Genomic DNA, 24405 nt, shown 5'->3' with positions numbered 1-24405 from the left:
CTCTTCTACATAGGACATCCCAAGGGCCGCTTTGTCTCTCGTATAGACTTAACTTCTCACTTTTAGATGGAAGTTTGATAAGAAATGCAAAAGGAACCCCAGGGATTGTATGGCATTTTGATGAATAGGTTTTGTGTGGTGATTAATGTTTATAAAATTTGAACCGACCCGCCCACTGTTCCAAACAAGGTTATGTAATGAAATGCCAGTGCATGTCCAACCCGTGAAGCTCTAAGGGCCTGTTTCTTAGACAGAGGTTAAGGCTGGTCCTGGGCTAAAAACCATGATCAAAGGAGAATTTCGTATTTTCTGAATCATCTCATTGGCTCAGAATTCATATTATTGCATAGTCTACACAATATCGCAACCTTTCAAATAAAAAATACAATTATAGTACAAGTCATTGATAAAGCCTACTCATTCAAGGGTTTTTCCTATTTCTTTTTTGACTATTTTCTACATAGTTTACGTTTTCACAAATATTCTACAATGAAATAACACACATGGAATAAGTAAGCATTTCACGGTAAGGTCTACACTTGTTGTATTCAGGACATGTGACTAATACAGTTTAATTTGATTCGAATCATCTAGTAGCCAAAAAAAGTGTTAAACAAATCAAAATATATTTTATATTTGAGATTCTTTAAAGTAGCCACCCTTTGCCTTGATGGCAGGTTTGCAAACTCTTGGCATTCTCTCAACCAGCTTCATAAGCTGGTCACCTGGAATGCATTTCAATTAACAGGTATGCCTTGTTAAAAGTGAATTAATGCATTTGAGCCAATCAGTTGTGTTGTGACAAGGTAGAGGTGGTATACAGAAGATGGCCTTATTTGGTAAAAGACCAAGTACATATTATGGCAAGAACAGCTCATATAAGCAAAGAGAAACGAGTCCATCATTACTTTGAGATATGAAGGTCAGTCAATCCGAACAGTTTCAAGAACTTCGCAAAAAACATCAAGCTCTATGATGAAACTGGTTCTCACGAGGACCGCCACAGGAAAGAAAGACCCAGACTTACCTCTGCTGCAGAGGATAAGTTCATTAGAGTGACCAGCCTCAGAAATTGCAGCCCAAGTATTTCAAGAGTTCAAGTAACAGAAACAACATCAGCTGTTCAGAGGAGACTGTGTGAATCAGGCATTCATGGTTGAATTTCTTCAAAGAAACCACTACCAAAGGACACCAACAAGAAGAATAGATTTGCTTGGGCCAAGAAATACGAGCAATGGATATTAGACTGGTGCAAATCTGTCCTTTGGTCTGATGAGTCCACAATCACCCGACCTCAACCCAATTGAGATGGTGTGGGATGAGTTGGACAGTGGGAACTCCTACATATGTTGAAGCCGGTTGAGAGAATGCCAAGAGTGCGCAAAGCTGTCATCAAGGCAAAGGATGGCTACTTTGAAAAATATAAAATATATTTTGATTTAACACTTTTTTTGGTTACTACATGATTCCATATGTGTTATTTCATAGTTTTGATGTCTTCACTATTATTATTATTATACAATGTAGAAAATAGTAAAAATAAAGAAAAAGCCTTGAATGAGTAGGTGTCCAAACTTTTGACTGGTACTGTATATTAAAACATGATATATAGTTATTACTAATTGTTTCCACAATTAGCAAATCACCGAAGAATATTGCATTCAAGCGGGTTTATGAAAGTGTAAAAAAATCCTGTTGTTGAATGGAATGAATCTAATATGATAAAACAGATATGAATACAGTGTACAATATGTCCCTGAAAAGCAACAACGCTCAATCGTTCTTAAAATATCCCCTATTTGACTCCAAGAAAGATGAAATATCCTGTGCAGGTTAACCTTTGAGATCGATGTCAAACCCCACTGACACAGTCCTCTCAGTGGTTGTTTGATGGCTTTCACTTAAAAAAAAGATAAAAACCTTGGTGTGTGTGTGTGTTTGTTGATGGGATGGATGTGTGTTTCACTCCCATGTGATATTAGATGTCAGGGAGGTCTAACACCTGCAGTATATGAGACACACCCCACCACCACCTGCTCACACAAACACCTGCTCAGGAACCTCACAGGTAGGATGGGATGACTTGAGACTCAGCTCTCCTTGCTTTAGTTTTGAAAGGTCAAACCAAACTGACTTGGAGTAGGGAATCATTTTTAGGGGGAAGTTGATCATTTTAGACATGTAACAGATTTTCTTTGGTGGCACATTTGACATGTTTACTTCCTATGTGGGATAACAAACCTCAAAACCACCTCTGCTTTATCAACTTCTCTGCACTCTGTCCATGGATGCCGACTGTGGTTCTTTCTGTTCTGTGAATGTCCTCTGAGTGTGTCTCTCATCCTCTCTCTCCACAGTAGTTAAGATGCTCTCCCTGTGCTATGTCTCCGCTGTGATGGCTATTTTCCTCCAGCCTGCCCTCTCCATTACCTACAACTGTTCTGATCTGTACAAGAGGGTCCCAGGTAAGTCCTGAGGGTTGAACCTCGTGGCTATTCAGGGGTGGAATTCTCCATGTGAAAATCTCAGGGGGAACATTTTGAGCTGAACGATAATTGAGACACAGTAATCAGACAGTGGTGAGCTCACTGATTGATTCCCCCCAGTAACTTGCCTGGCTGGGCTGAGGAGACAGTGGATTGCGCAGTCAAGTGGAACAGAGTCAATAGGCATTTTAACGTCATAGATTTCGCCAGTGGTAACTTGTGGAATAGACACCGGCTGGAATGCACTTTTAACCAATCAGCATTCAGGATTAGACCCACCCGTTGAATGAACAGTGGTAAGATCCCTGAGTGATTCCCCCAGCAGCTACTGTGGTCTAGTAATGATTCTGTATATGTTTTAACCTCCACTCTCTCTCCTCTGTGGCCCCTCAGACAACAACGACTTGACGGTGGACTGCGGGGCCAGTATGATCAACCTGAAGGTGAACCTGTGTACGGCTCAGTGGGCAGGCTTCGACCCCTCCGGTCTGGCTCTGAATGGAGAGCACAACAAGAGTCAGTGCCAGGGCTTGATTGACACCAGTGTGGATCCGCCTGTCATACGCTACCAGCTGCCTGTCAATCACAGCCAGGCGAACCCCTGTCGACAGTCACTGCAGGTGAGAGGGTTACTTGACATTCACTGTGACAGAGTGCCTTGGGTAAGGTGTATATTTGAGGAAATCTGCATATTACAGTTAATGCACAATGAGAGAGTGACTTAGTTACGGTGTAAATTAGGACATCATTAGGATTTGGGCTTTTTGACTGTATGTAATGTGAACTGTGTCCAAGACTATCCCGCTGGTGGTTATTTGGGAAATAGCTCATGGAAATAGGAACATTATGTTTAGCCTACTGTGAACTGTTCAGTTGTGTAAAAATGATACTACCTTACCTTATTATAGAATCGAATGTAAAACAAACCTAATATTGAAGGGCTGTGTTTGTGCACTGGCTAACTGTCTAATAGCAACGTGTTGATCCCCTATCAATCCAATCATCCACGATCTTACACTGATCCGTCATTGTGTGGATCCTACATAACTGATCTATCATTCATTGGGTCTTACATCAACAGCTGACTAGATTACCCCTTTCCCTTTCAGTCATCAATTCCTTAAATCCGTCATTGTGTTGATTGAGCCTAGATCTTGGACGAGGCTCCGGATGCCTCTGGTCCTTTCAACTTTTCTCCAGCATCCAGTCGGTCATCATCACAGGTTACCTTAACACCCCCAAGTCCTCTGTGGGGATCATCAGTTACGCCACGGACCTCTACTATCACTTCTCCTGCCGCTACCCGCTGGAGTACCTTCTCAACAACACACAGATTGTAGCGTGAGTCTCGGTCCTCTAACTGGTTATCGGTAAAAATGTACTTTATTGATCCCCAGAGGGTGAATTGGGTTATATAGCTAGTGAGGTAGCTACGTAGATGTAGATAGATGGGGGGGGGGGGGGGGGGGGTTGATTACAAATTCATTCTGGTATCTTCGTCAGGTCCTTCTTCTCTAACGCCAGCTCTCTCCCACTCTCGCTATCTTAGGTCGTCAGTCTCAGTGGCCACCAGTGACAACAATGGCACGTTCATCAACACCTTGAGTATGAGTGTTTTTAACGTGAGTGCAGGATTCAATTCCCTATGTATAAACAAATAGCATCCATGAATGGTCAGGGCTGTCTGAGAAGTATATAATATCTCAAGTACACTGTACCTGCCTATAGAATGTTATTATTAATGTAGCTATATCTTAGCGACATTATGAAGTGCTCATTTACTCTTATTTCACTCTACTATTAGTCTTTTGATTTGGATATTTACAGAACATATCTCACCTGTGATCTTCCTCACAACTCCTTCTCTTCTCTACTGTTTGTTGTGTAGGGCACTGATTATGGTTACCCATTGGTGGTTCCACCGACAGGACTTGAATTGCGTTCCAAGGTTTATGTGGAGGTCAAGGCCACCAACCTCACTGGGAAGTAAGACAACATTTTGTCTCTTAACTTATCTACTGGGTCAAATGTCAAGTCCACACTCATTTCATGTACAGTATTTTGTATTGTAGTTTTCCATATCCATTATATTCATATTTATTTTGTATATTCTATATTTTCATTATTGTGAACAGTGTACACTCTTTTTCTAACAAATTGACATGACTCTCTCTCTCTCTCCCTCCCTCCCTCCCTCCCTCCTTCCCTCCCTCCCTCCCTCCCTCCCTCCCTCACTCCAACAGTTTTAATCTTTTACTTGACCACTGCTTTGCAACCCCATCAGCGTACAACATGTCAAACAATGAGAAGCACGACTTCTTCACAGGGTTTGACAAAAACCATCCTCTCATCAATTTCAAATATAGAGATATATGAATGATAAATTGCAGCCCAGAATATTGATCATAGTAAGTATGTGCAAAATGACAAAGCGTTTTCTTATAATCCTTATTCACAGATGCACTGTTGATTCACGCTCATCCGTCACACAGAATGGGATTTCCAAGAATTCCCGATTCTCCTTTGAGGCATTTCGCTTTGTGACACACAATAACCTGGAAAAGTCCAGTATCTTCCTGCACTGCATCCTTCGACTGTGTGAGCCCAGCAAGTGTCAGAAACTGGTTGATGTAAGTGGAGTTCACATACCTACACCATTCTTAAAGTATCTTGTTCTTTACAATTAGCACCACCGATAAAACAGTGTTGACCTTGACCCATCACAGTAACCTTGTCAAGAGATCGGATCTCTTGGTATAGTGGCTAACTTGTTGGGTTGACAGTCACTGGACCAGGGTTCCAAGTTCCGGTTGGTGCTATCCCCTGAATTCGCTGCAATGCCATAAATGGTTCATATAAGCATAAGAACTTGTCTTTGTTACAGGCTTGCAATAGCAGGAGAAAGAGATCCCTGGAGCCTTTTGGATCCGAGTCAGCGGAATCAGCCACCGTTTCTGTGGGACCACTCTATACTAGCAGAGATGGTGAGACCTGGAGTCATCATTAATGATTTTGTTCAACATTATGTCCGAGATTCTGATATCCAGTAATAATGATCACAGGTAGCACTTCATTCACTGGAGTTTATAGAGATAATTGCTATTAGTACCACTGCTACTCAAATTCCATTTCAATTAATAATATGTTTTCCCTCCCTGTTGTTTATCCTACAGAGGAAAGACCTGCTGCGTTGGCATATAGTGAGTTAAATGTTTTTGCTAAATTAAAGTGTCAAATAATGAATATGTCTAGGTGGGAGGATAAACGTGCCATTTAAAGCACGCCCAAAACTATGCTCTACTTTTCCTCTGTGTGATCCAGGCAGCGGAGGGGTACAGTCAAGAGGTGACAGGGTTAACATCACAGGGCTGGTGGTAGGGATCCTCTTTGGCACTGCAGCCATAGCCCTGCTTGTCCTTGGCAGCTGGTTTGTCCTCAAGAAGTTCTACTGGGCAGGCGGTCTGTCCCACTCCTTTGACTGAAAGGTGTCTTGGCCAATGACCATCTACCAACCAACCTGTCCACCTCCGAGCTGCCCAATCTGCTTTGCCTAATAGGGTGTGTTTTAGATTTCTTGTGATGTCATTAATTTTGTAGCCAAAAACTACTAGAAGACCTTGAGTGTGTCCTAAGAAAACAAGTGGACACTAGTGTCTAATTCTCCTTTTGTTCATAGATAAAGTTAATCAATATCAATTACCTGTTACGAAGGAAAATGTGTAAATGCCTGAACCATCACAATACTTCACCTTTTATACTAATATATAAGAATTTCTGAAAGTATGTTAAACGCTTGAGCAATAGTGTAGTAGATGAGGCAACATAAATACTTCTTTGAATTTGAATCATTATTCTGGAATGTGGGAACTGATATATTAACTATGGCATTTATCTGACTATTATTAATAGCATTGCCTACGACTCCATAGACATACGCACGGAGTCTTCCACAATGCTATAATATATATAATATATGATATGGATTTGGGGGATTTTGTTTTGATATATACTGTACTCAATACAGTTGACTTGTAACCGAAGTGGGCGGGGTTTCGCAACCCAGTTTTCGTGTCAATCATGCTCCAATTTCAGACCTGCTACTACTGCTCTGTACATTATTGGAAAAAAATACAAAATAAAGTTCAACATGAATTCAATGTTGTAATGGTGTCTGTTTTTTATGAGAATACAATACAAGTACTGCATATGAACTAGCCGTTTACACTGTAAACTTCACACGAGCTTTATTTACAGTTGACAAAATAAACAACAGCAAAAACATAAATATACATGGATTACTTACTGTACTGTATATACAATGGTAGAGGAGTTGATATATATATATATTAGCACAAGGAGCAGAAACAACGATATAGTTTAAATGTACCCAAAAATGGGACACCATGTTCTTTCTCTCTCATTTTGCTATGAGGAAAGTTCTGTTCTGCTTTTACTGGACAGTGTGCAGAATGTCCTGGAGGAGAGCGCTTAGTTTTGCAGAGAAGTCCTCCTCCAATAAGCCCAGAGGTGGAGAGGGCTGCTCGCTGGGGCTCTGAACCTGTGACTCCTGCCCCAGAAGGTGCTTCTCTATTCTGGCATGGAACAACTGGTCCTGTAAGGTGGCACTCTGGCAGAACTGCTCCATGCTGGTGAACACCTCTGCCCTGAGGGGGTGTGGAGCCAGCAGGAGACGGACCAGCTTTGCTTTCAGCACCCCCACCCTGCCCTGGACCTCCAGACTCAACGCCTGTACCTCCTGCCCCAGCCGTATGTTCACCTCCTGCCAGAAGTCCCCCTGGAAGGTACCATTGAGCTCCCTGATCATGCTGGATGTCTTGGTTTTGAAGTCCTGGATGACGGAGGTCATTTTGGCACTGCTGTCATCCAAGGTCTGGCTGATCCACTGCACGGCCTCCAGGTATAGGGTGGGTCCGGCCGCTGCCTGGCTTTCCGCGGCCTCCAATCCCTGAAAGTAGAGCCTGAGGTGGCTACACAGCTCCTGGCTGTTGCTGTTCACGGCGCTCTGGAGCTGCTTGATCAGTGGGGCCAGGCGATCTCTCACGCTGGCCAGGGTGGACTCACTGGACTGGGGGTGGGCAGGGTACACGGCGAGCCTCTCCCTCAACTTAGCGAGCTCCTGGCGAAGGCGGGCGCGCAGCCTCTCGGACTCCAGGGTAAGCTTGTGCCTGATCTCACTCACCATGGGGTTGGGGCTGTCCTGGGTGTACAGGTTGCTGCTCTCCACATGGCTCTTCCACATCCCACTGTTAACATACAGGATCAGTTAAAGCATTGTTATAAATGCTGTTATGAGGCTGTTAAAATACTGTTATAATACCATCACAAAGCTGTTAAGAGAGCGTTATAAGCCTGTTATGGAACTGTTATAAGGCTTTATTGGACCGTTAGAAGGCTGTTAAAAGGCTCACCTGAAAAAATGCATTTGTGATTCATGATTCAATTATTTATGTTATATATTGTATGAGGACATACTTGACATCCTTGTTGAGGTCTGTCTTCTCATGAGCCTGATTGGTCATTATGTCCTGTAGGGCCTGTGATGCTTCTCTGTTGGTACGGTGGAGTGGGTATGCTACAGTAGAAGATAGACGTTGACATACATTAACTCATTTTAAATCCTCTTTAATACATCTGCTCTATATTATAAACACTATTCGATAGCAGATGCAATGATGTTTTTAATGGAAAGGAAAGAAAGCACAAACCTGTGATTGTCAAAAACGACAAGGCGAAGATCACTACTTTGAGATGCATGTTTTTTTTGTTTTTTTTACACTGAGGAGAAATGGGAAAATGAATTAGGATTTTTAACAGGAATCTTCAGACTAAATAGACCAAAAAAACAGAAGTAACGCAAGATCAATAAGTGAGAGAGTGGCCTGTCCTTACCTATGTGCTAGGTTTGGTGGAATGACTCTTCATCAAGACCGTGCTTATAAAGGGATGGGTCCTTCTTATCATTGGTTGTCCTAAACTCTGCCTGTGTCAACACACAACACGTGGAGGGTCATGTTGATAAGGAATAGCACCCAACACAATGCACAAAAAACACTCCCTGTCACAGACTGCACAAGCTCCAACATTCCTTGCGACATCGGTTTAAAGAATTTCAAATGATGTCATCCTGTAATAAGGGAAATATCGTAAAAGTATTGTGGTCATGAAAGGAGTCATGTGGGGCGACACGGTCAATATCAGGAAGAGTTTGCGGGTCAATAGAGGACATAAAGTTAGTTCAATTCAACTACCATGGGGACAAATTATCAACAAAAAAAACAACACTTTGAATTATATTAAAATGCACTATTAAATGTATCCCCTTAGGTACACTACATGGCCAAAAGTACACCATATATACACACAAAAGTATGTGGACACCCCTTCAAATGAGTGGATTAGGCTATTTCAGCCACACCCGTTGCTGACAGGTGTATAAAATTGAGCACACAGCCATGCAATCTCCATAGAAAAGCATTGGCAGTAGAATGGCCTTACTGAAGAGCTCAGTGACATTCAAAGTGGCCACATTTTAGGATGCCACCTTTCCAACAAGTCAGTTGGTCAAATTTCTGCCCTGCTAGAGCTGTCCTGGTCAACTCTAAGTGCTGTTATTGTGAAGTGGAAACGTCTAGGAGAACACTTCCTGTCCCAATGCATAGTGCCAGCTGTAAAGTTTGTGGAGGAGGAATAATGTTCTGGGGCTGTTTTTCATGGTTCGGGCTAGGCCCCTTAGTTCCAGTGAAGGGAAATCTTAACGTTACAGCATACAAATTACATTCTAGACGATTCTGTGCTTCTTTGTGGCAAAACTTTGAGGAAGGCCATTTCCTGTTTCAGCATGACAATGCCCCTGTGCACAAAGCGAGGTCCATACAGAATTGGTTTGTCGAGATCGGTGTGGAAGAACTTGACTGGCCTGCACAGAGCCCTGACCCCAACGAACACATTTGGGATGAATTGGAACGCTAACTGCGAGCCAGGCCTAATCGCCTAACATCAGTGCCCGAATCAACTCTATATTAATACCCATGATTTTGGAATGAGATGTTTGACGAGCAGGTGTTCACATACTTTTAGTGTATGTCAACTTGCAGGTCTCTGAGATCCCAGGCCACCACACAGACAAGGCTATATAGTTTACATTTTTTACATTTTATTTCAAAAGTATGAGGGGGCTTCACACTATTCACACACACAGTCCCAAAATACTCTCTACGCTGCTGGAGGTCCTCGCCATGCTGGAGGTCCTCGGCCTTCGCCATCACCGTCAGTCATCCAGCATTTGTCTGTTGGTCGTTGGTTGCAAGTTATTCCTCTTTGTCCATTGTCAACAAGTGTCTGTGGCACCAAGCCCATGGTATGTTCCATGCTGGCGACAGAGGAAGACATGCATGAGCCATTCTGAACAGAAGTGTTTGACCACACTCGCATGTTTAGGGGTCGACCATCCCTTATCTGCAGGATAGAGCGTTGTCGACTCAGGTCGCTCTGGCTGCATGTGACGTGGTGACTAATGCTGGTAGTGGTCGTGGTGGCAGCAATGGTTTCGCCAGAACAAAAAGTGAGCTGAGAGGGGGGTGATGTGGGGGCCTATGAGGTATGCATGACATTTTTTTCACCTTTATAATACAGCATTGCATGCATTATCATCGCTTTGTGTGCTGGCATAGAGCATAGATCATAGAGCATAGATCATAGAGCATAGATCATAGAGCATAGATCATACAGCATAGATCATACAGCATAGATCATAGAGCATTTCATGCAGTTCTACATCCTTTTAGATGATTTGAGACTTTAGCAGAATCATATTTAATACCTCACAAATGATCGAAATGACAGTCTACTTTGACTAACAAACCGAGATCAATAAAAACGTCCTCGTCTTGAATCCGTTAGTAGCCTAGGTGTGTGGAGATCTCGTACAACATAAGGAAATTATAGTCTTAAAACAGCTTTCCGGTTTCACCCAATGACAAGCTCTGCCAAAAGCCTCGGTTTTACTTTGTGCAAAACAATGCTGTTCGCTCAATAGGCCTATTCGGAAGTTGATAACATATTTAGTAGCCTAAAGACAGATTTGTCTTCTCTGTTCACTGAGATATTTACCACACGTTCCCAACTGCATGCCATGTGATTGGGCTACACACAATTCACAGTTAAGCTATTTAAAAAATATACACTGCTCAAAAAAATAAAGGGAACACTTAAACAACACAATGTAACTCCAAGTCAATCACACTTCTGTGAAATCAAACTGTCCACTTAGGAAGCAACACTGATTGACAATACATTTCACATGCTGTTGTGCAAATGGAATAGACAACAGGTGGAAATTATAGGCAATTAGCAAGACACCCCCAATAAAGGAGTGGTTCTGCAGGTGGTGACCACAGACCACTTCTCAGTTCCTATGCGTCCTGGCTGATGTTTTGGTCACTTTTGAATGCTGGTGGTGCTTTCACTCTAGTGGTAGCATGAGACAGAGTCTACAACCCTCACAAGTGGCTCAGGTAGTGCAGCTCATCCAGGATGGCACATCAATGCGAACTGTGGCAAGAAGGTTTGCTGTGTCTGTCAGCGTAGTGTCCAGAGCATGGAGGCGCAACCAGGAGACAGGCCAGTACATCAGGAGACGTGGAGGAGGCCGTAGGAGGGCAACAACCCGGCAGCAGGACCGCTACCTCCGCCTTTGTGCAAGGAGGAGCAGGAGGAGCACTGCCAGAGCCCTGCAAAATGATAATTTTTGTGTGATTTTGTTGTCAGCACTCTCAACTATGTAAAGAAAAAAGTATTTAATAAGAATATTTCATTCATTCAGATCTAGGATGTGTTCTTTTAGTGTTCCCTTTATTTTTTTGAGCAGTGTATATACAGGCCTACTCCTGGTGTATTATTCTGAATTATGGTCATTTATCAGGGGTGACGCATGATGAATGCAACGCTGGAGAGCAACGACCACACCTTGTTCATAGGTTACAATGTTGCGCAAACCATAAACTTGGACTGAACCAACATGTATCCATTCTTAGAATATTAGGCCGTTTCACATGATGTTATTTTAAGGGGCAGGAGAATTAGAGGCCTCAAGTTGAATGAATTTGATTAGAATTGCAAACAGTAGAAATATTGTGTTCATGCCACAAGATGTACTGGTTCCTGACAAATGGGTTCCGGAACAAAACTGTCCAAAATCAGAGGTGCCGGATCAAATTAAGCACAGGATTTAGCATTGGTGTGTTCTCCATCCAGAAGCAGTCCCCAAACGGTCTTCGGTGGGGTTTAATCGGCAATTGGCATCCAACATTATTGTGCATTACCACCACCTACTGTACGAGTGTGGGCCAGAGAAACTAAAGCCTACCTGACAGCCCAGTTAATCTTAAATTATATATATTTCAGACAGTATCTAATCATGTTCTACTTAGTAAGCTCTTTAAACTAATTTCCTGTATCCCCTTCTCCCTCACACTGGATCTCAGCCTCTTTCCCTCTCATACTGCCCACACTGTATTAGTACATGCTCCAGTATCTATATTTCCTGGCAATAATCACACTTTCCTGTTGGATGCTTTTCTATCACATTTAAAGTCTTATTTAACCCGTAGTCTTGTAAAAATAGCTTCTGCTCTTCTTTCTCTTCCTGCCATCCTCACTCTGTACTTGGAATAGATACCTGCCCTTAGTCTGTTCCACTGCTCCCATAAGCTTGACACCTGTAACATCGTAATAGAGTCGGTACATACACTTGTACAGGATACTCATACATCATAACTTCACTTTGTCGGGCAAAGACTCAACTTCAAAACTCAAAAGAAAAGAATGACTCTTCTGTTTCCCCAACTCTTGCCACCTTGTTTGTGGCAAGAGTTGGGAAACGACGAGCATCACATACAGCGGAAATCTTTCCCCTCAGCTGGTCAACTTTTATATTTACTGTTACCCCAGTTACCACTCCTTTCATTGAGAGCGAAACAATTCACTTTTCTTGCCCCCATTTGTTTTACTACGATGCTCCTTCTCCCTCGAACCAACAGAAATAATTATCACTAGACCACTTCTGGTTACCCTCACCGATTCCACATTACCCAACTCTTTTTTCACCCACCGTGAAACCACAAACAGATCAGCCAAAAGGCAAGAGTCCACTTTTTCCATAAACTTCATTCCTACTGTCACAGACTCATCTTTTCGATAACTTCACCACATCTACCACCTCCGATATGTCACCCTCATTCACTTCCATTTCTCCTCCTGTCTTCAGCTCCCTCTGCTTAGACTTTACACCATTCTTTAACAAACCATCTCCCTTTTTCCCACAATTTTTACCCAACTCAAGCTCACCCTATTCTTCCCTCTCTCTCTCTCTTAGACCTCCTCTCCCTCTCTTTTTCCCTCCTCCTTTTTCCAAGTATACAGCTCCTTACGATAATACTGCACTACTCCTGACAACCATTTTGTTCTTGCTTTCTCTAGGGACTCCATTTCCACTCAATCTCCAAACTGGAGCTGCAAGCTCCCTTTTCAGTAGTGTGGTAGCTCGTTATTTCAATCATGCCCAGGTGTGGCAGACCTGGGCCAACTCAGTATCCAAGGAGACCAGACAAGGGGGAAGAGTCTACAATAAATCAATCAGAAAATAAAAAAGGAGGGAGAGGCACAGCAAACCATTGAAAATAATGTAACATAGAGTAAAGTACACAAATGATGATAAAGGTCACTGCAAGCTCTAAATAAATATAAAATATACACAAAAAGGGCTGGCTTCCAATTGGGGGAAAAACAAGGGAGGGCAACATGTGACAGGCCCTTAACAACACTATCAGATATAGAATACCGAAGCCAACTAGGCTAAAGCTCAATGGTTGCTTCCCGCCAGTCCCTGTCATGAGGCTCAAATCAACAACTGGGTGAGCCTGGAAAAACTCAATTCTGAAGTTCATTCAGTTCATTCTATAAACTATTATACACAATTATTGATTTTGGCTTGAATCCCCTCAGTCTCGGGTACACGAAGAGTACACAGACATGGAAAATAGACTTCTGTCAAAGAACTCACACTATCCGCTCCTCCTATGAAAACAATGGTAGTATATATTATCAGGTTCCGGCTGAACTTGGTTTCCATCTCACTAGAGTTCTCTAATCAATTCTGGATTACTTAATGGAACACTCAGGATCATGGTGGGTGGAGGCAGTAGGCTACATTCACAGACTAGTCTTATTGTTTGTGAATGTAGCCTTTTTGAAACATAATCAAGCTGTTAAAACTCAAACTACATCCTCACAAGTACATCAAAAATGCTGGATCTTCTTCTAAGGCCGGATCTTATTGTTCTTATTGTATCTTGTTTTGACATGTTTTTACACTTCTCACGTCTGTGCTAATATGACTAAAATTAGCTAGCTATGTAACCAACAACTGTAACAATGTATTTGAGAGACAACAAGTGCTTACTGGGCATATGTATATATGTTTTCAATAAACATTTGCAGACTATTTTAATTTAAATTTTACCCAATTTTGTGGTATCCAATTGTTAGTAGCTACTATCTTGTCTCACAGCTACAACTCCCGTACGGGCTCGGGAGAGACAAAGGTTGAAAGTCATGCGTCCTCCGATACACAACCCAACCAAGCCGCACTGCTTCTTAACACAGCACGCATTCAACCCGGAAGCCAGCCGCACCAATGTGTCGTGAGGAAACACAGTGCACCTGGCAACCTTGGTTAGCGTGCACTGCACCCGGCCCGCCACAGGAGTCGCTGGTGCGCGATGAGACAAGGATATCCCTACCGGCCAAACCCTCCCTAACCCGGACGACGCTAGGCTAATTGTGCGTCGCCCCACGGACCTCCCGGTCATGGCCGTTTACGACAGAGCCTGGGCGCGAACCCAGAGTCTCTGGTGGCACAGCTGGTGCTGCAGTACAGCGCCCTTAACCACTGCGCCACCCGGGAGGTCCGACTAAATATAGTTTACATGTTGTCAGTATCACAGGAGTTTGGTGGCACCTTATGGAGAATGGGCTCGTGGTAATGGGTGGAGCGGAATAGGTGGAATGGTATCAAATACATCAAACATGAGCTGTGTTCAAATACCCATACTAACATACTATATACTACATACTTAATGAGTACATACTATTAGTTTATTTTAGTTTACTGTAAACTAACGGTATCCTTTCATTTGATCTTATTAGAGCTTCGCCTGTCTACCGGAAGTTGATGCTGTTGCTATGCAACCTCTTGCTAGCTTGATAGCCTAACAAATTACTAGCTAGACATTTTACGACTTCAGGTGTATTATTCAATTCAATCTGGAGTGCCAAAGTGTGCTCAGAGTGCGCTCTGGGCGTTCGTAAATTCAGAGCATTGTCAGATTGTCTGTTTGTAAATTCAGATTGTTTCATTCTCGGACTGTTCAGAGCGCACAACGACAGTCAAGTACCCAAGCTAACTGGCTAACTTGCTAGCTACTTCCAGACACAAATGAGAGAACACCTCACTCTGATGATCTGATGATTACTCGCCCTGGCAGAGCTGGTTAGGCTGTTTTCATGTTGTCCAGAGCATTGGTGATTGTAACTGTGCTGCTGGCAACAATTTAATTACGCTTTTTTGACGTCGTTTACTGACACCGGCCATATTCAGGCAACATAATGTGTAAGTTAATTTATTGGAAAAGTCATTACTTTATTACATTGCTCAACATTTTCTGAACATTTATCATAATTAGTTAAAGCAATTAATTGGTGTCCGCTCTCGTTGGACTTCAGGCTGCATATTTTTTGCCATTTTCTCCAAATCATAAAACGTTGTGCCTCGACCCTTTTTTAAAATAATTGCATTATGGGCCCTGAAAGTATACTATATACTCAAAATACGTCACAACTATTACGGTTAGTGCGGTTAGTATGAGTATTTGAACACAGCTATGGATTCCATGTGTTTGATGCCATTCCATTTGCTCCGTTCCAGTTGTTATTATGAGTCGTCCTCCCCTCAGCAGCCTCCACTGGTCAGCATTCCTTTGATTGTAAGCCAAGCCTGTCTGTTTTGCCTCAACGTTGTGCATATATTGGTTTTATTGGATAACAACCAACCGATCTATATTGCTCTCACCTCGTTTGAGCTCATCTGTTGCAATATCTCTATACGAGTCATACATATTTTATATATGAATGAGTATAACCAGTCATAATGTCCATGATCTCATACTACTCGTACGTACCGATGTAAAACATGTATCACTAGCCACTTTAAACAATGCCACTTAATATAATGTTTACATAATCCTACATTACTATACCATCTACTGCATCTTGCCATCTTTATGTAATACGTGTATCACTAGCCACTTTAAACAATGCCACTTAATATAATGTTTACATACCCTACATTACTCATCTCATATGTATATACTGTACTCTATACCATCTACTGCATCTTGCCATCTTTATGTAATACGTGTATCACTAGCCACTTTAAACAATGCCACTTTATGTGTTCACATACCTTACATTACTCATCTCATGTGTATATACTGTACTCGATGCCATCCACTTCAACTTGCCTATGCCGCTCTGTACCATCACTCATTCCTATATCTTTATGTACATATTCTTCATCCCTTTACACTTGTGTGTATAAGGTAGCTGTTGTTATATTGTTAGGTTAGATTACTCGTTGGTTATTACTGCATTGTCGGAACTAGGAGCACAAGCATTTCAACTACACTCGCACCAACATCTGCTAACCATGTGTATGTGACAAATAAGATTTGATTTGATTTGATCTGCAGCCATCACGTCAGCACAGAAGGTTTAACCATTGACTGCAGCCAGGTCACATCCTTCACTCATCTCATCCTGCTTGTATGTGTGTGAAAGGTTACCACAACTCTCTTAGGTAACTAGCTAGTTGTCATTGACGGGGCATTGTCATTGACAGGGCATAGTCCAGAGCTTCTGTGGTGAATTATGTAGGTTATTCCATGTAGCCAAAGTCCATTCTTCTTTAAAAAATAAAGTGGAAAAATATATTATGTGAAATGTCCTCGAGAGTGGAGAACAGCGTATCGCAAGGTCTGAGCAAGGGGGGGAAACAGCTAATTCTACACATTTCGCCATAGGCCAAAGAGAAAACACCATTTTTTAAAGCAAATGTCCTGCAATTCTACACATATTGCCATTGGGCAATGTGCCAATATTGACATTTTGCAATGAGGCGGAGAGGATCTAGCATTTTTAAATTTAATTTCCTTTAATTCAACTTTTTTTATTGCCATCACTTATGACGTGTTCATATGCTATCTAGGGAGGGGGAACCACCAGCGGTGGATTAAGGCCACCTGCTTATGCTTGTGCAGAAGGTTGACTTCTGAACATACTGCAGGTTATTACATAAAGAAAATGAGAAGTAAAAAGTGTGACCGTGATCTGGCAGAGTTACTCAAGAATTGCATTTGGCGAAAGGCTCGGCACACGCATACTCAGACTGACTGGCTCTCGTTCAGGCAAATGAGAAATGAGTGCACTCAGGCTATCCGGAAGGCTAAAGTTAGTTACTTTAAGAAGCAGTTCTGTCTCTGTGGGTCTAATGCGACTAGCCCTGATGCTCCTCCCTCTTTTTCCCCTACGCTGCTACAAAGTTTCTCCCTGCAGGCGGTCACTGAGTCCGAGGTGCTAAAGGAGCTCCTTAAACTTGACCCCCAAAAAACATCTGCGTCAGATGGTTTAGACCCTTTCTTCTTTAAGGTTGCTGCCCCTGTAATCGCCAAGCCTATCTCTGACCTTTTTAACCTGTCTCTCCTCTCTGGGGAGGTTCCCTTTGCTTGGAAGACAGCCACAGTCCATCCTTTATTTAAAGGGGGAGACCAAGCTGATTCTATCTGTTACAGGTCTAATTCTATTTTGCCCTGTTTATCCAAAGTGTTGGAAAAATTTGTCAATAATCAACTGACTGGCTTTCTTGATGTCTATATTATTCTCTCTGGTATGCAATCTGGTTTCCGCTCAGGTTAAGGATGTGTCACTGCAACCTTAAAGTTCCTCAATGATGTCACCATTGCCCTTGATTTTAAGCAATGTTGTACTGCTATTTTTATTGACTTGGCCAAAGCTTTTGATACGGTAGACCATTCCATTCTAAGGAGTATTGGTGTCTGAGGGGTCTTTGGCCTGGTTTCTCAAAGAGTGTGGTGAATGAAGTCAACACATCTGCTGTCTCAGCCTTTGCCTGTCACCAAGGGTGTACACCAAGGCTCGATCCTAGGTCCCACGCTCTTCTCAATTTACATCAACAACATAGCTCAGGCAGTAGGAAGCTATCTCATCCATTTATATGCAGATGATACAAGTCTTATACTCAGCTAGCCCCTTCCTGGATTTTGTGTTAAATGCTCTACAACAAAGCTTTCTTAGTGTCCAACAAGCTTTATCTGCCCTTAACCTTGTTCTGAACACCTCCAAAACAAAGATCATGTGGTTTGGTAAGAAGAATGCCTCTCTCCCCACAGGAGTGATTACTACCTCTGAGGGTTTAGAGCTTGAGGTAGTAACCTCAGAAGTACTTGGGAGTATGAATAGACGGTACACTGTCCTTCTCTCAGCACATATCAAAGATGCAGGCTAAGGTTAAATCTAGACTTGGTTTCTTCTATCGTAATAGCTCCTCTTTCACCCAAGCTATCAATCTAACCCTGATTCAGATGACCATCCTACCCATGCTAGATTATGGTGACGTAATTTATAGATCGGCAGGTGAGGGAGCTTTCAAGTAGCTAGATGTTCTCTGCCATTCGGCCATCAGATTTTCCAATGCTCCTTATATAACGTTTCAGGTAAAACCCTAGTGCAGACTGTTTTGATGTAACAATGTTTATTACAGCAACAGGTAAACAACAGGCAGGGGTCGATAATCCAGAGTAGTGGGTCATAGGTACAGGACGACAGGCAGGCTCAGGTCAGGCAGAGGTCGGTAATCCAGAGTAGGGGCAACAGTACAGGACGGCAGGTAGGCTCAGGCAGAGTGGTCAGGCAGGCGGGCTCAGAGTCTGGACAGGGAAAGATCAAAACCAGGAGGGCGAGAAAAAGAGTGACTGGGGGGGGAGCAGGAGCAGAGAAAACCGCTGGTTGACTTAACAAACAAGACAAACTGGCAACAGACAAACAGAGAACACAGGTATAAATACACAGGGGATAATGGGGAAGATGGTCAACACCTGGAGGGGGGTGGAGACAATCACAAGGACAGGTGAAACAGATCAGGGCGTGACACCTTATAGGACACACCACTGCACTCTATACTCTTCTGTAAACTGGTCATCTCTGTATACCAGTCACAAGACCCACTGGTTGATGCTTATTTATAAAACCCTCTTAGGCTTCACTCCCCCCTATCTGAGATATCTCCTGCAGCCCTCATCCTCCACATACAACACCCGTTCTGCCAGTCACATTTTGTTAAGGTCCCCAAAGCACACACATCCCTGGGTCGCTCGTCTTTTCAGTTCACTGCAGTTAGCGACTGGAACGAGCTGCAACAAACACTCAAACTGGACAGTTTTATCTCAATCTCTTCATTCAAAGACTCAATCATGGACACTCTTACTGACAGTTGTGGCTGCTTTGCGTGATATATTGTTGTCTCTACCTTCTTGCCCTTTGTGCAGTTGTCTGTGCCAATATTTTTGTACCCTGTTTTGTGCTGCTACCATGTTGTGCTGCTTCCATGTTCTGTTGCTACCATGTTGTTGTCATGTTGTGTTGCTACCATGCTGTGTTGTCATGTGTTGCTGCCAGCTATATTGTTGTCTTAGGTCTCTCTTTATTTGTATTTTTAATCCCAGTCCCCGTCGGAGGCCTTTTGCATTATGGTAGGTCGTCATTGTAAGTAAGAATTTGTTCTTAACTGACTTGCCTAGTTAATAAATAAAGGTTAAATAAATGAAATAAAAATATTACACATCCCAGGCACACACTCAAGTGTATTCACACTCAAGCACACACACACACACACACACACACACACACACACACACACACACACACACACACACACACACACACACACACACACACACACACACACACACACACACACATACCCATGCACATTCCTATAGTCCTCATATATACACATATATATATACACACACACACACACACACACACACACACACACACACACACACACACACACACACACACACACACACACACACACACACACACACACACACACACACACACACACACACACACACACACACACACACACACAGCTTTGCATTATACATTTTAGTTATGTATTGTGGTTTCTAGGCGGTTGACCTATATTTAAACTGCTACTTTTTTTCATTGATATTTATTTGGTATGTGGTATTGATTTAGTACATGTGTATGCGTATGTGTACCACTTGATAAAAGCCAGGACAGGCCCGTTATCATGAGGAAGCAAAGGGTGAAGATGTTACCTTGGATTTTGAACAGAAGCTGGCAGCCTTTCAGTACACAGGACAAAGTTTGACTGGATAAGCAGCAAAACAAGGTCTTCATTTCTCACGACCACTCTTTGACCTGGCAACACGGCAAACAGAACCCCCCCTGAAAAACAATTAGCTAATTCTAAACATCCAATTCAAATCAATAGTAAATTCCTAGAATTTGGGGAGAATTGCAATGAACCGTAAAGCAAAGTGGTGATGATGTGACGGGAGCCAAATCACAACCTGTTCAATATCAGTTCATTGGTAGGATTGATATGAACAAAGCCTGTAATCTGACCTGGATGCATAGGGTTGCCATTTTCAACCCACCAGCCTCCCATGTTACCCTACCTCGCAGGCCCCATCAATTATTCAGTAGCCCAGGGAAAGTGCTGGTCTCCAGTCCCCCACTGACTCTGGGACAGCAGTAGCAAGATTGTCCAGGACCGGGATGATGCTAAGGAAGGTAGGGCCAGGAGTATGCAGGCGGCCAACCCTGCTGTTTTGGTGCCTGTATGTCTTCGTGGAGGAGCACACTGTGTATGGCCACAACAGAACTGTGGAAACCAGGGAGATGGAGAGGCCATTTTGTGAACAAGGTAGACACACTGTATGTCTCTGCATGCTTAGATAGACCTGAGAATAATTATTATGTGTGGCATGAGAGACAAAACCTGACTATGCCACCTTGTGACAGCGCATGAAAACCCTTGGTGGTACACTACCACTACCACTTTGTGGTAAAACTCTATTTATTCAAACAGGATACTATTGTCCAGTGGGAAGTCCCACACCAGTGCCATGTCCGAAGGGTACATTTGGGCCGACGGTTGGTGCTAGTTCCATGGACAGCTGTCTCAGCTGCCCAACTAACCACTACTGTCCGCGACCTGCTCTGACCTCAGGCATACCCTGTGGAGCCTGGGCACAGCAGCCCCTACCTGGCCAGGACAGATGTGTGTGTCTTGGAGAAGGGCAAACCTTCCAGGTGTGTGTATGTGTGTTTGTGTGTCTGTGTGTTTGTGTGTGTGTGTTTACGTATGTTCTTGTGTGTGTGTGTGTGTGTGTGTGTGTGTGTGTGTGTGTGTGTGTGTGTGTGTGTGTGTGTGTGTGTGTGTGTGTGTGTGTGTGTGTGTGTGTGTGTGCGTGCGTGCGTGCATGTGTGGTTGCAAAGCCCTTCTTTTATGTTTTGTATTGTGTATCAATGACTCTGTCCTGTCCGTCTTCCGTAGTATCAGGCACACAGGTTGCATGCAAGAACAGTTAACACAATATACAGTATATCCACTTAGTTCATGGGTTCAATCTGTAGCCGGCGGGCTCAGAATGTTTCATATCAAGTTTCACCACAGCCGGAGTCTAATTTCCATCCGCGTCAGTCACCCAGTGACTGTTGAGCCTTCCACTCAGCAGCTCATGTTCAAAGGGGAAATGACTCTAGGTACTCTGAATGACTTCCAGGTATTGGGTGTTGATCTAAGCGTTTTAATGTCAAATCAAATCAAAATCCAATTGTATTTGTCACATGCTTCGTAAACAAGTGCGTGGGGAGAGTCCAGTGTGTGTGCTTTGAGTCAAACGAGTTTTGCGAAAGGTCTAATGTCTATTTGTGTGCATGTGTGTGTTTGTGTGTATGTGTTGTTATGTGTTTGTGTGTGATGTGTGTGTGTTGGTATGTGTGTGTGTGTGTGGGTGGGTGGGTGTGGGTGTGTGTGCACGTGCCAATTTAGGCCAGTGATGGGCAGTGCCCCTGTGCCCTAGGGTACCGCCTCATGGGCCAAGGGGACACGTGTTTGCACAGTGTCTATGATATTTGTAGAGATGGGAGAGCGAGGACACAACACGGAACCTGTCTGGACAGGCAGCAGTGGGCACAGCACTGTACCCAGCAGGTTAGGAGAAGATAACTCACCCATGCATGCACACACACACCCTGCACACACGTACACACACACGCACACACACACAGAAACTCTACGTACTGTAGTTCATTGAACAAAGTACTGTGTGCAGTACAGGTGTGTTGATAGTACTTTTTTGATAACACAATTTGCTTTACCAAGACATGCATACAAAAACCGTGGAAACTGTTTCCATTGATACATTCTATTCTGTGTACAATGTACAGATGGAACTGTGGCAACATGGGTGTCTACTCTGTGCTAGTCCAACCAATCATTTACATATACAATAGATCTGTGGATCCCAAACTGGGGGCTCGCGGTCGCGAGTAAATTTATTTTTTTTTTTTTAAAGAAATCAGTCCAGCTTTCAACTTACTCTTGAAAGTTGTAACAGTAGAATGCACAAGATGCAATCTGTTTTCCTTGTCGGTCATTGCATACTGTATCTTAGAGAGCTATTTATAACTTGTCAGAAATGTCAAGATCAACTAGCCATTGTCAGCTAACAATTTTTAGCTAGGTTTTTTTATCCCATAGATTGTGTTGTAATGCTTGAGACACTCAAATATCACATGAATACACATTAGACATGGCAAAATGTATAGAATTGCTAGAAAATAAGCTTTAAAGCTGCAAAATGTTCTCTTCACCAACATGAGGGTGTGAACAGTGCTTGTGCCCATAGAAATAAATGTGGCACGTGTACACGTGCGCAGTGGGGGCGCGGGATGTTCCCCAATGCTTAGAAGAGGGGCCTGAGTAAAAAAGTTTGGGAACCCCTGCACTACATGACTGACAGCGGGCACTGTTTTGGAGCCACTGCGCCTCTATCTTCGCACTCCCCCACCATTGTAAAAAAATATTTTAGAAACCATCGAAATGCATTTATTAATGTCTACATTCGTTTTTGGCACGTTCATTCTATTATTCTATCATTGGCCCATATATAGCATCAGCAATCCAGGGTTTATATACATAATGGAGTCCAACGTAATGTGTAACCTTTTTCCCTTGACTGGCTGCCGCTCAGTCCCAGCCTTTTCCTAGATCAACAGATCCCAAGTGTTACTCTCTTCCTCTCCCAGGTGTGTCTCTCTCCAGGGGACTACCAGGGCTTTGATGGAGCTCTGGGCCTGTGTCTGTGCAGGGAACCCCCAGAGAGAGCTGTGTGTGGTGGCTGGTGTAGGAGCAGGCCAAAGCTGGCACTGCATTTAGTGTGTGCTGCCGTAGACTTGCAGCTGGTATATAGCAACTCTGAAGGCCAGGTAAGCCATGATGACTTGAGCATGTGTAAGTGAAGAGTTGTATGGCAGACACATTATGCGCACATACTCACACAAGGCACACACACACACACACACACACACACACACACACACACACACACACACACACACACACACACACACACACACACACACACACACACACACACACACACACACACACACACACACAAAGGCAGCATAAAAATGTAAATGACCAATTAAAATGTGGATTTGATACACACACACACAGGTACAATTATTTGTCTCTCTGAAGTAAAACCATCAAGCGATGTCTGTCATTGAACAACCCCATGCCATGATTAGATAGTGAAAAAACACACTAATCTCTTTTATAATTTCTTTAAACAATACAATTACATTTACCAACATTTCTGAACATGGATATATAGCATTTTGGAATGAAACTCTTCAATTACAAACACTTGATCCTGTCCCCTTATCTCCAACCAACATCCATAGGACCATTTTATTGAAAAATGTATGGGTATACAGTACACTACCTTGAGTTAAAACTTAGCTTGTACAATCACAGACAATGTACGGAAGATGAACTGAATAAACTTGGAAATCACATACTTGGATATCATATGCTTGGACATCATAGACAGCCACATAGAGTAACAACCTGACATAGTTATGAATAAACGGTCCAGTGTTTTCTCTAACAGGTGAGCGTCTCCGGGAGTGTGTTGCTGGAGACCGTGTTCAAACGCTGGGACTCCCAGGGGACCTTGCAGTGTGACGGTCGCCACAATGTCTCCCTTCCTGTGTACACAGTGCAAACAAATGGTGAGCTCCTCAGATACAGTGTGGGCCCAGTTACAATAGGCCCTTAATACATGGTAGGACCAATAATAACAATGACTGTCTTTGTGTGTGTCTGCTTTTTTAAAGATGCAGGGTTCCTTGGTCTCCTCAATGATGTCCCAGCGGAGATTCTGAAGTTATTTCCAGAGAAAAGCATGGGAATGCACATCTCTACAGGTTACCTATCATCAGAGAAAGATAAAAAAAAACTACAGTGCTATGAAAAAGTATTTTCCCTACTTTTGCATATTTTTTTATAATGAATGTTGTCAGATCTGCAACCAAAACCTAATATTAGATAAAGGGAACCTGAGTAAACAAATAACACGACAATAAATACTTATTGAATTTATTTCATAAAAGTTATGCAACACCCAATGCCCCGGTTTGAAAAAGTAATTGCCCC

General features: G+C 42.9%; 3 protein-coding genes across 4 annotated transcripts in view; 2 read left to right on the top strand and 1 right to left on the bottom strand.

Annotated features, from left to right (window-relative positions):
• The first annotated feature begins 1970 nt into the window (after positions 1-1970).
• LOC115137134 (zona pellucida-like domain-containing protein 1) lies at positions 1971-6642 on the top strand. The gene is given in 12 exon segments (XM_029673233.2): positions 1971-2068; positions 2358-2465; positions 2880-3106; positions 3638-3674; positions 3677-3827; positions 4036-4108; positions 4375-4472; positions 4730-4813; positions 4945-5116; positions 5371-5470; positions 5660-5686; positions 5808-6642. Coding segments are annotated over 11 exon segments (1230 nt in total). The 5' UTR covers positions 1971-2068; positions 2358-2365; the 3' UTR covers positions 5969-6642.
• Positions 6643-6715: 73 nt separating this feature from the next.
• Positions 6716-8417, bottom strand: zgc:162608 (uncharacterized protein LOC100037332 homolog). Its single transcript, XM_029673234.2, has 3 exons — positions 8213-8417; positions 7980-8079; positions 6716-7750 (listed from the first exon to the last, which is right to left on the bottom strand). The coding sequence occupies exons 1-3, from the start codon at positions 8259-8261 to the stop codon at positions 6937-6939; spliced, it is 963 nt and encodes a 320-aa protein (XP_029529094.2). The 5' UTR covers positions 8262-8417; the 3' UTR covers positions 6716-6936.
• A 12002-nt stretch (positions 8418-20419) lies between these two features.
• Positions 20420-24405, top strand: part of si:dkey-103g5.4 (uncharacterized) — a 65331-nt gene continuing 61345 nt past the window's right edge. For both annotated transcript variants that reach the window (XM_029673232.2, XM_029673231.2), the window contains exons 1-6: positions 20420-20598; positions 20764-20987; positions 21730-21891; positions 22989-23168; positions 23861-23981; positions 24087-24176. In XM_029673232.2, coding sequence (XP_029529092.2) covers positions 20451-20598; positions 20764-20987; positions 21730-21891; positions 22989-23168; positions 23861-23981; positions 24087-24176 — 925 coding nt within the window. In that variant the 5' untranslated portion in view covers positions 20420-20450. The remainder of the gene's footprint in view (positions 20599-20763; positions 20988-21729; positions 21892-22988; positions 23169-23860; positions 23982-24086; positions 24177-24405) is intronic.

This window comes from Oncorhynchus nerka, linkage group LG11, assembly GCF_034236695.1.
Source record: "Oncorhynchus nerka isolate Pitt River linkage group LG11, Oner_Uvic_2.0, whole genome shotgun sequence".
Taxonomy (NCBI): domain Eukaryota; kingdom Metazoa; phylum Chordata; class Actinopteri; order Salmoniformes; family Salmonidae; genus Oncorhynchus; species Oncorhynchus nerka.
This window is presented reverse-complemented; position numbering and strand designations above follow the sequence as displayed.